Source organism: Nerophis ophidion, linkage group LG27 (assembly GCF_033978795.1).
Source record: "Nerophis ophidion isolate RoL-2023_Sa linkage group LG27, RoL_Noph_v1.0, whole genome shotgun sequence".
Lineage (NCBI taxonomy): Eukaryota > Metazoa > Chordata > Actinopteri > Syngnathiformes > Syngnathidae > Nerophis > Nerophis ophidion.
The window spans coordinates 18,062,158-18,077,754 of record NC_084637.1 but is presented as its reverse complement, the minus strand read 5'-3'; the positions used below and the strand labels follow the sequence as shown (position 1 = coordinate 18,077,754).

Here is a 15,597-nt window from a genome sequence, read left to right as displayed (position 1 = left end):
GCTTTTGTACTGACAATATGGAGATATCTCCAAACATAAACCTTGTATGGATGAAATGCCTGCTGAAAGTTCTGATGTTGATAATGTGGCTGCACAGGTGATGTCAAACATGGAAGGTGTTCATCTTCTGAAACTTGTCAACTTCAGAGTATTTTCCTAGTGTGTGATCCCTTACAAGAGTTGCGTGGAAGGAAGGAAGGCCGCGAGATGCCTCCTTGTACCTTTTTTCTTCTCCTTCCTCTTCTGTCAGACCCTCAGGGAAGGAACAGACAAGAAGAGCGCTTCTTTCATTCTTTTCCTGCCGTATGCGATGGCGCGCCGTGTAGAATCTTTGCCTCGGTACAGGCTTCAGTAGAGTTTTTTCCACGGCGCAGGCTTCAGTAGAGCCTTTGCCACGGTGCAGGCTTCAGTAGAGTTTTTTCCACGGTGCAGGCTTCAGTAGAGTCTTTGCCACCCCGGTGCAGGCTTCAGTAGAGTCTTTCCCACCACGGTGTAGGCTTCAGTAGAGTCTTTGCCACGGTGCAGGCTCCAGGGCGCTGAATATGGAGCTCATTTCACGTCTGGCTGCCTGCAAATTAGCATTTCTGCTGCTTCCTCCTTGCCCAGCAACAAAAAGAAGCTCCTGCTGTCTCCTTGTGGTGTCTGCAGACATGTTGGACTCACTGGGGCCCATTTAGCAATAAGTTCCTCACTTTTCCTCTTTTATTTATTCCTCAGTGATTTCCTAAGAGGAGTACATTCAAATTCATGACGTGTTCTTAAACGACCAAATGGTTTCTACTATTGCCAAATGGTTAGCGTGTGCGTGTCCATTATATTTTGCAAATAAACACACCCTTAATGGTGTAATTTGCACAGGTAAACACCCTTAATTCCCCAAAGAAGGGCACACTTCCGGCGGAAGAGCCGAACATCAGACACACGGAGAAAACACAAACAGATTACAGAAGAGGAATTCGTATTATCCCACTGGGGGAAATACATAATGTAAAAACGTAATTTTAAGAAAAGGGGGGCAGCTGAGGTAGCCTAAAGCATTCAAATAAATATTCATCACTTGGGGCAAATAGGTCTACATGGTGGTGAAATATGCAATATGTGGCAACTTGCAGTAGCAACAAAAGCATTGCCATCTTGTGAGTCGACTTGAAACAGACTGTGAGAGGCTTGTTGGTCCATCTATCTATCCATCCATCTAATGATATGATATGAGTGTAAGATTAGACAGTAGGAATAAAGGAATGTGTCACACTTAAGAAGATAAAGGCCACCCTAAGAGTAAATTTAGTTCTTACCTAAGAACAGATGTAGTTCTTACCTAAGAGTAGATTTAGTTCTTACCTAGGAACGGATGTGGTTCTTACCTAAGAGTAGATTTAGTTCTTACCTAAACACAAATCCCAGCTAAGAAAACATTGATGAATCCAAAAATCTTCTTCAAATCTTTGTAAATAGGACTAAGAACAATATTTGTTCTTAAGAACGTTTGCTGAATGGGACCCAATGACTTCTTCTTTTTCATCATCTTCTCCTCCTCCTCCTCCTCCTTCTTCTTTTCTTCCTTATTCTTATTTTCCTCCTTATTATTATTATTTTCCTCCTTTGTCTACTCCTTCTTTTTCTTATTTTTTTCATCTTATTCCTCTTCCTCTTCCTCTTCTTCTTCTTCTTTTTCATCATATTCCCCTCTTTGTTCTCCTCGTTCTTCTTCTTCTTCTTCTCCTCCTCCTTCTTCTGCATCTTCTCCTTCTTCTTCATCTTCTTCTTCTCCTTCTTCCTCTTCTTCTTCTTTATCTTCTTCTTTTTTTCTTTCTCCTTCTTCTCCTTTATCTTCAAGTTGTTCTTCTCATTATCCTCCTTCTTCTTTTTTCTCCTTTTTCACTTTCCTCTTCTTTTCCACCTTCTCCTCCTCCTTCTTCTTCTTTTTTTAATCATACTGCCCTCCTTATTCTCCTCATTCTTCTTCTCCTTTATCTTCTAGTTAATCTTATTCTTCTCCTTCTTCTTCTATTTCTTTGTCTTCTTCTCCTTCTTTTCTTTCTTCTTCTCCTTCTTTTTCTTCTCCTTTTTCCTCATATTCTTCTTTTTCATCATATCCCACTCCTTCTTCTCCCTCTTTATCTTCTAGTTCTTCTTCTCCTTCTTCTCCTTCTTCTTCTCCTTCTTTTTGTTTTCCTTCTTCTTCTCCTTATTTCTCCTTTTTTTTCATCACCTTCTCCTTTTGCTTTTCTTTTTTTTCCTTTTTCTTTTTCATCATCTTCTCCTCCTTCTTCTTCTTCTATTTCTCCTTCTCATTCTTCTTCTCCCTTTAATCCTTCTTCTTCATCATCATCTTTTCCTTTTTCTCTTTTTTCTCCTTTTTCTTTTTCATCATCATCTTCTTCTTCTCTTTTTTTCTCCTTTTTCTTTTTCAACATATTCCTATTCCTTTTTTGTCCACCTTCTTTATCTTCTTCTACTTGTCCTTCTCCCATTCTACTCCCTTTTTCTCCTTCTTCTTACTTCTTCATCTTCTTCTCCTTCTCCTTGTCTTTTTTGTTATCCTTCTTCTTTCTCCCTTTCTCCTTCTTCTTCTTTTCATTCTTATTTCTTCTTCTTCCTCTTCATCATCTTCTCCTTCTTCTTCTCTTTCTCCTTCATCGTCATCTCCTTTTTACCACCCTTTTTCGTCATCATTATTTTCCACTCTTCCATTTTTTCCCTCTTCTTCCTCTTCTTCTTCTTCATTTTTCTCCTTTTTGTTCTTCTTATCTTAATTTTTTCTTCTTCCTCTTCCTCTTGTACTTCCCTCCTGTGTTTCCTCTTCTTCTTCTTGAGTTCCTCTTCTTACAATCATCTTCCTCCTCCTCTTCTTCCTCCTCTTCCACTTCACTTTCCTTCTTTTTCCCTCTGTGCTTCCCTGTCACCACCTCCCCTTCACCCACCATGGCTGACAGCGTAATAAGCAGCTTTCAACAATAAGAGCACGATGACAAAGATGTCTGCTGCCTGCTTGGCCCGCTGAGGAAGACAAATGTTAGCAGCCTACTATCAAATACTTCTACTGACCCCTGCTGACCTTTTACAGCTACTGCTAGCTAGCATCCCCAGGCACCACATGATTAGCAGGTGTAGACCAGAGGTCGGTTCTATGGTTATTATCATATCATGGTTGCCATTAATAATACCACACATCAAATATGTATCATACATCAAATGAATATGATGTATATATATATATGTGTGTGTGTGTGTGTGTGTGTGTGTGTGTGTGTGTGTGTGTGTGTGTGTGTGTGTAATATACATGAAATGAATATGATAATATATATGTCATCTCATTGTGATCATTATTATTAATTAGTTATTCATCCTGCAGCAAACAAAAGGGAAAACAAATACATAGGAACTAAAAAATGTCATAAATAATGAAAAATCTCATTAAAAAGATTTAGCAAAATACTACAAATTTTACCTGGTTGCTACCTGTTTTATATATTTGTTTTTATTTATTGTTTTTGAATGCAAATAAAAACATTTGACTAGTCAAACATGAAATAAATATTATATCATGTACATTATAGCCACCTAGTAATTCAATTTATGATGACGATACATGCATTTAACTGGGGTTTTAATTGATTTTAATGTCCATCCTGCCGCATAGACAATTTTTGACAAGAAGGCAGTAATTATACAAATCAATGTTCCTGTCATATAGAGGATCTTTGGTTTGTGCTTTTGGAGAAAAATGTAAAAACGGCAGTGTGGTCCTGTCTGATAGAGGATCTTTTTTTGACTTATATCCAGTATTCAGTCAGCCCCTTTAAAACGTGTGTCTCGTCCCATAGACAATCTTTGACAAGAAGGCAATTTAAAAAACAAAAAAACAATGTTCCCGTCATAGAGCGGATCTTTGGTTTGTGTTTTTGCAGAAAAAAATAAAAACAGCAGGGCGGTCGTGTCAGATAGAGGATCTTTGACTTGCCTTCAGTATACCCTTGGTCATTAAAATATGTTTCCTATGCTTCTGTGCCATAGACAATCTTTGACAGGAAGGCAGTTGTTAAAAAAATTAATGTTCCTGTCTTATAGAGGATCTTTGACTTGCATTCAGTACACTGTTGGTCCTTAAAACCTGTGTCCTATGCTCCTGTTCCATAGACAATCTTTGACAAGAAGGTAGTTGTTAAAAAAATGAATGTTCCTGTCTTATAAAGGATCTTTGACTTGCATTCAGTACACTGTTGGTCCTTAAAACCTGTGTCCTATGCTCCTGTTCCATAGACAATCTTTGACAAGAAGGTAGTTGTTAAAAAAATGAATGTTCCTGTCTTATAAAGGATCTTTGACTTGCATTCAGTTGGTATTCAACACCAGCACAGTGCTCCTGTTATAGACATGATCTTTGACTTGCATTTAATATACTGTTGGTCCTTTAACCTGTGTCCTATGCTCCTGTTCATAGTCAATTTTTGACAAGAAGGCAGTAGTTAAACAAAAGAAATGTTACCGTCGTATAGAGGATCTTTGACTTGCATTCAGTAGCTATTCAACATCAGCAAAGTGCGCCTGTTATTTAGAGGATCTTTGTTCAGGTTTTTTTTTCCAGTCGAATTTAAAAACACCTCAGTGGTCCTGTCATAGAAATGATCTTGGACTTGCATTGGTCCTTAAAACCTGTGGTCTGTGCTCCTGTCCCGTAGACAATATTTGACAAGAAGACATTTGTTTAAAAAAAGTAAGGTTTTTGTCAAATAGGGGATCTTTGACTTGCATTCAGTAGCTATTCAACACCAGCATAGTGCTCCTGTCATTTAGAGGATCTTAGGTTTGTGTTCTTGCAGTAGAATTTAAAAACAGCATGGTGGTCCTGTCAGATAGAGAATCTTTTTTTGATTTGCATTCAGTGTACTGTCGACCCTCAAAACCAGCGCCTTTTTTCCATACACAATCTTTGACAAGAAGGTAGTTTTAAAAAATAAAAATCAATGTTTCTGACGCATAGAGGATCTTTGACTTGCGTTCAGTCGACTGTCGGTCCTTAAAAGCTGTGTCGTGTTCCATAGACAATCTTTGACAAGAAGACATTGGTTTAAAAAAAGTAATGTTTTAATCAGATAGAGGATCTTTGACTTACATTCAGTAGCTATTCATCACCAGCATAGTGCTCCTGTCATTCAGAGCAGTGGTCCCCAACCACCGGGCCGCAGAATAATTTTTTATATATATTTTTTTAATCAAATCAACATAAAAAACGCAATATACACTTACAATTAGTGCACCAACCACAAAAACCTCCCTTTTTCAAGACAAAAACGTCCCTTTTTCATCCATCCATCCATTTTCTACCGCTTATTCCCTTTTGGGGTCGCGGGGGGCGCTGGCGCCTATCTCAGCTTTTTCATGACAAAGAAAAAAAAAAAAAGTCGTATAGAGGATCTTTGACTTGCATTCAGTAGACTGTCAGCCCTTAAAACCTGCGCCCTTTTTTACATAGACAATCTTTGACAAGAAGGTCGTTTTAAAAACAAATCAATGTTTATGTCTTATAGAGGATCTTTGACTTGCATTCAGTAGACTGTCAGCCCTTAAAACCTGCGCTCTTTTATACATAGACAATCTTTGACAAGAAGGTAGTTGTTAAAAAAAAAAATCAATGTTTCTGTCGTATAGAGGATCTTTGACTTGCATTCAGTAGACTGTCGGTCCCTACAACCTGTGTCCTAGTCCATAGACAATCTTTGACAAGAAGGTAGTTGTTAAAAACATATCAATGTTTATGTCTTATAGAGGATCTTTGACTTGCATTCAGTAGACTGTCGGTCCCTACAACCTGTGTCCTAGTCCATAGACAATCTTTGACAAGAAGGTAGTTGTTAAAAACATATCAATTTTTATGTCTTATAGAGGATCTTTGACTTGCATTCAGTAGACTGTCAATCCGTAAAACCGGTGTCCTGGTCCATAGACAATCTTTGACACAAAGGTAGTTATTAAAAACATATCAATGTTTCTGTTGTATAGAGGATCTTTGACTTGCATTCAGTAGACTGTCAGCTTTTAAAACCTGCGCCCTTGTTTACATTGACAATCTTTGACAAGAAGGTAGTTTTAAAAACAAATCAATGTTTATGTCTTATGGAGGATCTTTGACTTGCATTCAGTAGATTGTCAATCTTTAAGACATGTGTCCTGGTCCGTAGACAATCTTTGACAAGAAGGTAGTTGTTAAAAACATATCAATGTTTCTGTCGTATAGAGGATCTTTGACTTGCATTCAGTAGACTGTCAACCCTTAAAACCTGCGCTATTTTTTACATAGATAATCTTTGGCAAGAAGGTAGTTGTTAAAAAAAAAATCAATGTTTGTCGTATAGAGAATCTTTGACTTGCATTCAGTATGTTCTTAAGACCAGCAGAGAGTTCCTGTTTAGAAAATGTTTGGCGAGACAAAAGTAAAAAAACAAAACGGTGTTCCTGTTGTATAGACCAACACTTAATACCTAAATATTCATTAAAACCAGGGCAGAGGTTTTATTAAAAAGGTATATTGGATATTGTTACATTACACAAAGTTTGAACAGTAACACAGTGTTTGAATATTTAGTTACGTGATTCTACCACTAGATAGAGCCTTACCACAGTCCTCTGTAGATGATCTTTGATAAGTATTCTTGCAGTCGGTGCTTAAAAAAAGCGGGGAGTGTGACTGTCACATAGAGGATCTTGTTCATATGAGGCGATGAGAAAGTGAAAGCTGAAGTAGCATCTTCTCCAGGGGACTTTTTGTCCCACTTTCATCACACACTCATGTCCTTCTTGCCACCACGGCTTGTTTTTACCGCCTGGATAATGACGGTTTCTCTGCAGCGAGCCTCCACTCGGCTCCATACTCCCAGTCTTCCTTTGCCGAGCGTTGGCGCCTTTGAAGCCCGGAGCTAAAGCCTGCTTCTCCGCCTTTTGTTTCCATGCCCCATTTCTATCAATCATTCATGGCTTGGCTGCTGATGACGAGAATGTGGATGGAGGATTTAAAGGCACAGCATCACAATGTGTGGGCAACATCTGCACACCAAACATCTGCACACCAAACATCTGCAAGAATATTGCCGACAATGCATATTCATCAGTGCTTTACGGCAAATTAAGTTTGCCTTCAACACTTTTGTTGACATTTCAAAGGTATTTTCCTACACTCAATTGTGCACAAGTACATCTTAAAACCTGAAATGCAAGTGTAAAAAGAAGTGAACCGCTGTAATATTTCATATACACATACTGTATATACACATATATTAACACACCGCGGCCCCGAACAGGACAAGCAGTAGAGGATGGATGGATGGATATATATACAAACATATATACAAACCCCGTTTCCATAAGAATTGGGAAATTGTGTTAGATGTAAATATAAACAGAATACAATGATTTGCAAATCCTTTTCAACCCATATTCAATTGAATGCATACAAAGACAAGATATTTGATGTTCAAACTCATAAACTTTTTTTTTTTTTTGCAAATAAAAATTTACTTTGAATTTCATGGCTGCAACACATGCCAAAGTAGTTGGGAAAGGACATGTTCACCACTGTGTTACATCACCTTTTCTTTTAAAAACACTCAATAAACGTTTGGGAAATGAGGAAACTATTTGTTGAAGCTTTGAAAGTGGTATTCTTTACCATTCTTGCTTGATGTACAGCTTAAGTTGTTTGTATTTTACACTTCATAATGCGCCACACATTTTCGATGGGAGACATGTCTGGACTGCAGGCGGGCCAGGAAAGTACCAGCACTCTTTTACTACAAAGCCACGCTGTTGTAACACATGGCTTGGCATTGTTTTGCTGAAATAAATGGGCGTCCATGATAACATTGCTTGGATGACAACATATGTTGCTCCAAAACCTGTGTGGACCATTCAGCATTAATGGTGCCTTCACAGATGTGTAAGTTACCCATGCCTTGGGCACTAATACACCCCCATACCATCACAGATGCTGGCTTTCGAACTTTGAGCCTATAACAATCCGGATGGTTATTTTCCTCTTTATTACGGAGGACACCAAGTCTACAGTTTTCAAATATAATTCGAAATGTAGACTCGTCAGACCACAGAACACTTTTGCACTTTGCGTCAGTCTATCATATATGAGCTAGGGCCCAGCAAAGCCGACGGTGTTTCTGGGTGTTGTTGATAAATGGGTTTTGCTTTGCATAGTAGAGTTTTAACTTGCACTTACAGATGTAGCGACCAACTGTAGTTACTGACAGTGGTTTTCTGAAGTGTTCCTGAGCCCATGTGGTGATATCCTTTACACACTGATGTCTGTTTTTGATGCAGTACCACCTGAGGGATCAAAGGTCCGTAATATCATCGCTTACGTGCAGGGATTTCTCCAGATTCTCTGAACCTTTTGATGATTTTACGGACCGTAGATGGTAAAATCCCTAAATTCCTTGCAATAGCTCGTTGAGTAATGTTGTTCTAAAACTGTTCGACAATTTGCTTACAAACATGGAAGCTGCTTTTGTACCCAATCATGGCACACACCTGTTCCCAATTAGCCTGCACACCTGTGGGATGATCCAAATAAATGTTATGATGAGCATTCCTCAACTTTATCAGTATTTATTGCCACCTTTCCCAACTTCTTTGTCACGTGTTGCTGGCGCTAAATTCTAAAGTAATGATATTTTACCCCCAAATTTTTTTTTATCAGTTTGAACATCAAATATGTTGTCTTTTTAGCATATTCAACTGAATATGGGTTGAAAATGATTTGCAAATCATTGTATTCAGTTTATATTTACCCATCCATCCATTTTCTACCGCTTATTCCCTTTAAGGGGTCGCGGGGGGTGCTGGCGCCTATCTCAGCTACAATCGGGCGGAAGGCGGGGTACACCCTGGACAAGTCGCCACCTCATCGCAGGGCCAACACAGATAGACAGACAACATTCACACTCACATTCACTCACTAGGGCCAATTTAGTGTTGCCAATCAACCTATCCCCAGGTGCATGTCTTTGGAAGTGGGAGGAAGCCGGAGTACCCGGAGGGAACCCACGCATTCACGGGGAGAACATGCAAACTCCACACTGAAAGATCCCGAGCCTGGGATTGAACCCAGGACTGCAGGACCTTCTTATTGTGAGGCAGACGCACTAACCCCTCTGCCACTGTGAAGCCCGTTTATATTTACATCTTACACAATTTACCAACTCAAATGGAAACGGGGTTTGTATATATACAGTCTGTATGTATGTATGTGTGTATGTATGTATGTATGTATGTATGTATGTAGCGACCCCAAACGGGACAAGCGGTAGAGGATGGAAATATATATATATATATATATATATATTATATATATATATATATGGGCTTCACGGTGGCAGAGGGGTTAGTGCGTCTGCCTCACAATACGAAGGTCCTGCAGTCCTGGGTTCAATTCCAGGCTGAGGATCTTTCTGTGTGGAGTTTGCATGTTCTCCCCGTGAATGCGTGGGTTCCCTCCGGGTATTCCGGCTTCCTCCCACTTCCAAAGACATGCACCTGGGGATAGGTTGATTGGCAACACTAAATTGGCCCTAGTGTGTGAATGTGAGTGTGAATGTTGTCTATCTATCTGTGTTGGCCCTGCGATGAGGTGGCGACTTGTCCAGGGTGTACCCCGCCTTCCGCCCGATTGTAGCTGAGATAGGCGCCAGCGCCCCCCGCGACCCCGAAAGGGAATTAGTGGTAGAAAATGGATATATATATATATATATATATATATATATAGCTGAGATAGGCACCAGCGCCCCCCACAAACCCAAAGGGAATAAGCGGTAGAAAATGGATGGATATATATATATATATATACACATACATATACATATATAAACATACATATACATATATACACATACATATACATATATACACATACATATACATATACATATATATATATATATATATATATATACACATACATACATATACACATATACACATACATACACATATATATTATATTATATACATATATATATATATATATATATATATATATATATATATATATATATATATATATATATATATGATTATATATATATATATACATACATGTATATGCATATATACATATAGTATTTATGTACGTGTAATATATATATATTATATATATTTATGTATGTATGTATGTATGTATGTGTGTGTGTATTATAGAGTAATTGGAGCACATACTTGTTGGTCACAAAAAACATTCATGAAGTTTGCTTCTTTTATGAATGTATTATGCTCTACTGAAAAAGTGGCCAAATCTGCTGGGTCAAAAGTATACATACAGCAATGTTAATATTTGCTTACATGTCCCTTGGCAAGTTTCACTGCAATAAGGCGCTTTTGGTAGCCATCCACAAGCTTCTGCTTAAACTTTTGACCACTCCTCTTGACAAATTTGGTGCAGTTCAGCGAAATGTGTTGCTTTTCTGACATGGACTTGTTTCTTTAGCATTGTCCACACGTTGAAGTCAGGACTTTGGTAAAGGCCATCCTAAAATGTTAATTCTAGCCTGTTTTAGCCCTTCCTTAACCACTTTTGACGTGTGTTTGGGGTCATTCTTCTGTTGGAACACCCAACTGCACCCAAGCCACAACCTCCGGGCTGATGATTTTAGCTTGTCCTGAAGAATTCGGAGGTAATCCTCCTTTTTCATTGTCCCATTTAAAGCACCAGTTCCATTGGCAGCAAAATGGGCCCACAGAATAATACTACCACCACCATGCTTAACGGTAGTAATGGTGTTCCTGGGATTAAAGGCCTCACCTTTTCTCATCCAATCATATTGCTGGGTATTGTGGCCAAACAGCTCAGTTTTTGTTTCATCTGACCACAGAACTTTTCTCCAGAAGGTATTATCTTTGTCCATGGGATGTCAGATAAAACAAAAAGGGAGCTGTTGGCCACAATACCCAGCAATTTGTTTGGAGGAGAAAAGGTGAGGCCTTTAATCCCAGGAACACCAGGCCTACCGTCAAGCATGGTGTTGGTAATATTATGCTCTGGGCCTGTTTTTTTTTTTTTATAGAGAATTAGTGCAGATTCTTTTAAAATGATAACATTCTGGCGACTGAAGTGTCTTTTTTTTTTTGCCATAAAATGTGCCTATTTTGAAATGAGGGCTTTGGCGCTTCTAAAGCATTTTCCCTCATTTTCATAACTCTCCTTCTTTTGTTCTGAAGTCACAAAGTCAACATTTCCATCTTCCCATTCCTCCCTCCTCCGCCAGAGATGCTCTCCGAGCGGGAGGAGCCGCCCACCCCGACGCCCGGCGCCACAACGCTGGCCCCGTCCTTTCCCAGTAACCAGGTGTGGGCCCTCCCGCCCCCGAGAACGCACCAGACCTCGGCGCCGTCCCCCTCCACCGTGCCCCCGCCCACCATCACCCACCGCCGCACGCAAGCAAACCACCGCCACCACTCCATCCACACCCAGCCTCAGCTGCCACGCTCCACCGCCACATCTCACGTTAGCCCCGCCCCCTCCGCCGCCGCCGAGAATCTGGACGGGTCGGGCAGCGGGGAGCCCAGCGGAGACGACCAGGAAGAGGAAGTGGGCAGCGGCGTGCCGGCGGAGGCCAGCGGGGCAGAGGAGCCTTTGGGTAAATCCTCGCTCATCATTACCCATAATGCTTTGCCAGCATATCACAACACATCCATGTCACCTGCTAGGGAACATTGTTGCAAAATATTGGTATTAGCGTGTGGGCGGAGCCTAACGACGATTTTGTCCCAACCACTCGTGACGTCCGACTGTCTATACGATCCCATCCTAGGTCAACTTCAGGCTGGTATCTACAATACCGATCCGATACATGTTGTGTATTTTCTAATAACAACACATCTATGCAATAAAAAAAATATACAAATGTCAAAATAAGGAGCAAAAAAATCGGAAAAAGCCAAAACAATTTAAACTACTGATTCATAAAAACACACCAAGTCATCCGTAACACAAAGTTTTGTCTCTAAATATATGTCACATCTGTTTATAGCGTTTAAAAGTAATAATAAAGTATCAAACTGGCCGCCCATTCTTGACTGTTAAGTATGTGAAAAAGTTTCTAAAATATTAAAAGTTCTCAAAAGAAAAATATACCTCAAGTTTATTTTGGTAATTCAAAACTAAAATAATACCAAATTATAAACATATGACAAAACTCTCAAAATATAAAATTAAATAAACTTAAAATAAAATGTGCTTAAAATATAAACAAAGTTTAAATTTGTTATTAAAAATGAGATAATACCAACTTAGAAATTATTTAGAAAAATATTAGAAGCCCTCAAAATATTAAATTTAAAAAAAAAACTTAAAATTAAAATGTGCTTAAAATATAAACAAAGCTTAGTTCGGTGATGAAAAAAAAAATAATGCCAACTTATAAATTAATTTGAAAAACATTATAAGTGTTCAAAAAAATTAACTTAAAATAAAATAAACTTCAAATTTAAGCAAAGTTTACATTTTTAATTAAAAAATTAAATAATACCGACTTTAGAATTAGTTTTGAAAAATTGTAGAAGCTCTCAAAATAAAAAACTAAATAAATTTAAAATAAATTATACTTAATACAAACAAAGTTTAGTCTGGTGGTTAATTCAAAAATAAAATTATATTTTTGTGAATTAGTTTGAAAAATATTGGATGATCTCAAAATAAAATATACTTGAAATAAAAAATTAAGTAAAATATATCTCAAGTTTAGTTAGGTAATTAAAAAATAAAATACTAAATTTGAAATGATTTTGAAACATATTAGAAGCTCTCAAAATAAAAATAAAATAAACTTAAAATAAATTATACTTAAAATATGAACACATTTAGTTTGGTGATTAAGAAATAAAATAATGCCAACTTATAAATTAATTTGAAAAATATTAGAAACGCTCAAAATATAAAATAAAATGAACTTAAGATAAAATATACTTAAAATACAAACAAAGTTTACATTTGTAATTAAAAGGTTTAATACCAATTTATAAATTAGTTTGAAAAATATTAGCTCCGAAAATGAAAAACAAAATAAACTTAAAATAAAATATACTTAAAATGTAAACTAAGTTTAATTAGTTGATTCGTTAGAAAATAACATCATACTCACATGTGAATGAGTTTGAAAAATACTAGAAAATATCAAAATAAAAAATAAAATATACTTATAATTAAAAAAATAATAATACCAACTTATGAATTAGTTTGAAAAATATTAGAAGCTCTCAAAATAGAAAATAAAATAAACTTTGAATAAATTATACTTAAAATATAAACAAAGTTTAATTAGTTGGTTAATTCAAAAATAAAACACTAATTTGTGAATTAGTTTGAAAAATATTGGACGATCTAAAAAAAATATATACTTGAAATAAAATATTAAGTAAGATATACTTAAAATGTAAACCAAGTTTTATTAGTTGGTTCATTAGTGAAGTGAATTATATTAATATAGCGCTTTTCTCTAGTGACTCAAAGCGCTTTACATAGTGATACCCAATATATCTAAGTTACATTTAAACCAGTGTGGGTTGCACCGGGAGCAGGTGGGTAAAGTGTCTTGCCCAAGGACACAACGGCAGTGACTAGGATGGCGGAAGCGGGAATCGAACCGGCAACCCTCAAGTTGCTGGCACGGCCACTCTACCAACCGAGCTATACCGCTCCTATTAGAAAATAGCATAATACTAACCTGTGAATGAGTTTGAAAAATACTAGAAAATCTCAAAATAAAAAATGAAATATATTTAAAATATAAAAAAAGTTTACATTTGTAATTTAAAAAATTTAATAATACCGACTTATGAATTACTTTGAAAAATATTACAAGCTCCCAAAATGAAAATCCAAATGAACTTAAGATAAATTATACTTAAAATATAAGCAAAATTTAGTTAGTTGGTTAATTCAAAAATAAAATACTAATTTGTGAATTAGTTTAAAAATATTAGATGATCTCAAAATAAAATATACTTGTAATAAAATAAAAAGTAAAATATACTTAAAATATAAACCAAGTGGAATTAGTTTGTTCATTAGAAAAGAGCATAATAGTAACCTGTGAATGAGTTTGAAAAATACTAGAAAATACTAAAATAAAAAAATAAATATGCTTATAATATAAAATAAAATATATTTAAAATATAAACAAAACTTAATTAGTTGGTTTATTATAAAATACAATTAAAAATAATAAATGAAAATAAAATAAAATACATTTTGAATTAATTGTAAAAATTACACCAAGCATAAAAACATTGTTAAATATGTAACCGAACATATTTTCATACAGGTAGAATGTTTGACCCACTAAGTTATGCACATACACGATCGGTTTGTTTTCATTGTGGTTCTATTCTTAAATGGGGAAAAACAGAAAATATGTATGAAAAACAGCAAAATAATGGGTATGAAATGAAAAAAATCAGCAATGTTCCAAGTAACTAATAATTATTAATAGTGTATGCCCATCATACAAAGCTGACACAATATCTATTTGGAGTATATTTTTTTACATTAAAAAAAATATCAATATGACCTCGCATACTTTGACTTTTCAGTATGAGTCCCTTGGTGGACAAAGTTTGGACACCTCTGAACTAATATTTTGACTATTTAGCGCAATACGATCTGGTATCGGCGATATCCATTTTTCAGTATTGATCCACACCTCACTATCTGCCGCTGATAATATTGAAAACAAAACCATTCAACATTTGACTGTACAGTAGCCCTTACTAATAGGAGTTCGGACATTTTGGTTTGAAACAGCTGTTTTAGGTGCGCCACGCAAACTAGCCTCTCCTCAACAGTTTGTCAAATTGCTACCAGATTTGGAGCATACATATACGAAACGGGTGGTCAATTGCAAAATATTTGACTCTCCATCATTGCGTGTGGGCGGAACCTAGTGTCAAAGTTTTTTCCTTTAAAATTGCTTAAAATATAATAAAGAATCAAAATAAGTGTTTTTACAAATTATGACCTATTTGATGCTCCAAATACTTCACATAAAAATTTCACTGGAAAATATTATTTGAGGAAAATATTGCATATTTTCTGTGTTTGCTTTACAAAAACAATGTTTTTTTTACAAAAAGGGAATAAAACAAAAACATGTAATAAATAATAATAATAATTTGAAAAATATTCTATTAATAGATCTGAAGTTAATATAGAGATTAAAGTCTTTAATGTTAAAAATAATTACTTATTTTTAACACTTTTATGAGTGGGGAACTTTTTGGGTCACCAGTCATTTTAGTGGATTTTTTTTTTTTTTTTTTGTTGCTAAAAAAAAAAAAAAATCAAAACCAATATAGTTCTGAATTATTGACATATTCAAAACTCCAATTACATCACATCAAATATTATTACACTTTGAAAAACTCTTAGGGAAAATATTGCATATTTTGTGTTTTTGCCATAAATAACATGTTTTCACTGACAAAAAAGGCATAAAAAGGCAAACAGAAAATACGGGAAAAAGGTAAAAATTTATTGTGGATGAAGTGATCTGAAGTGGATCGAGAGATTTAATTGTTGAATGTTAAACAAATGCCCTG

At 36.2% G+C, this 15,597-nt stretch overlaps 1 protein-coding gene across 4 annotated transcripts in view; it reads left to right on the top strand.

Annotated features, from left to right (window-relative positions):
* Nucleotides 1-15,597, top strand: part of agrn (agrin) — a 506,995-nt gene that overhangs the window by 382,279 nt on the left and 109,119 nt on the right. For 3 of the 4 annotated variants that reach the window (XM_061889588.1, XM_061889587.1, XM_061889589.1), the window contains one exon: nucleotides 11,268-11,639. The exons of the other annotated variant lie outside the window; for it this stretch is intronic. In XM_061889588.1, coding sequence (XP_061745572.1) covers nucleotides 11,268-11,639 — 372 coding nt within the window. The remainder of the gene's footprint in view (nucleotides 1-11,267; nucleotides 11,640-15,597) is intronic. 4 annotated transcript variants of the gene reach the window in all.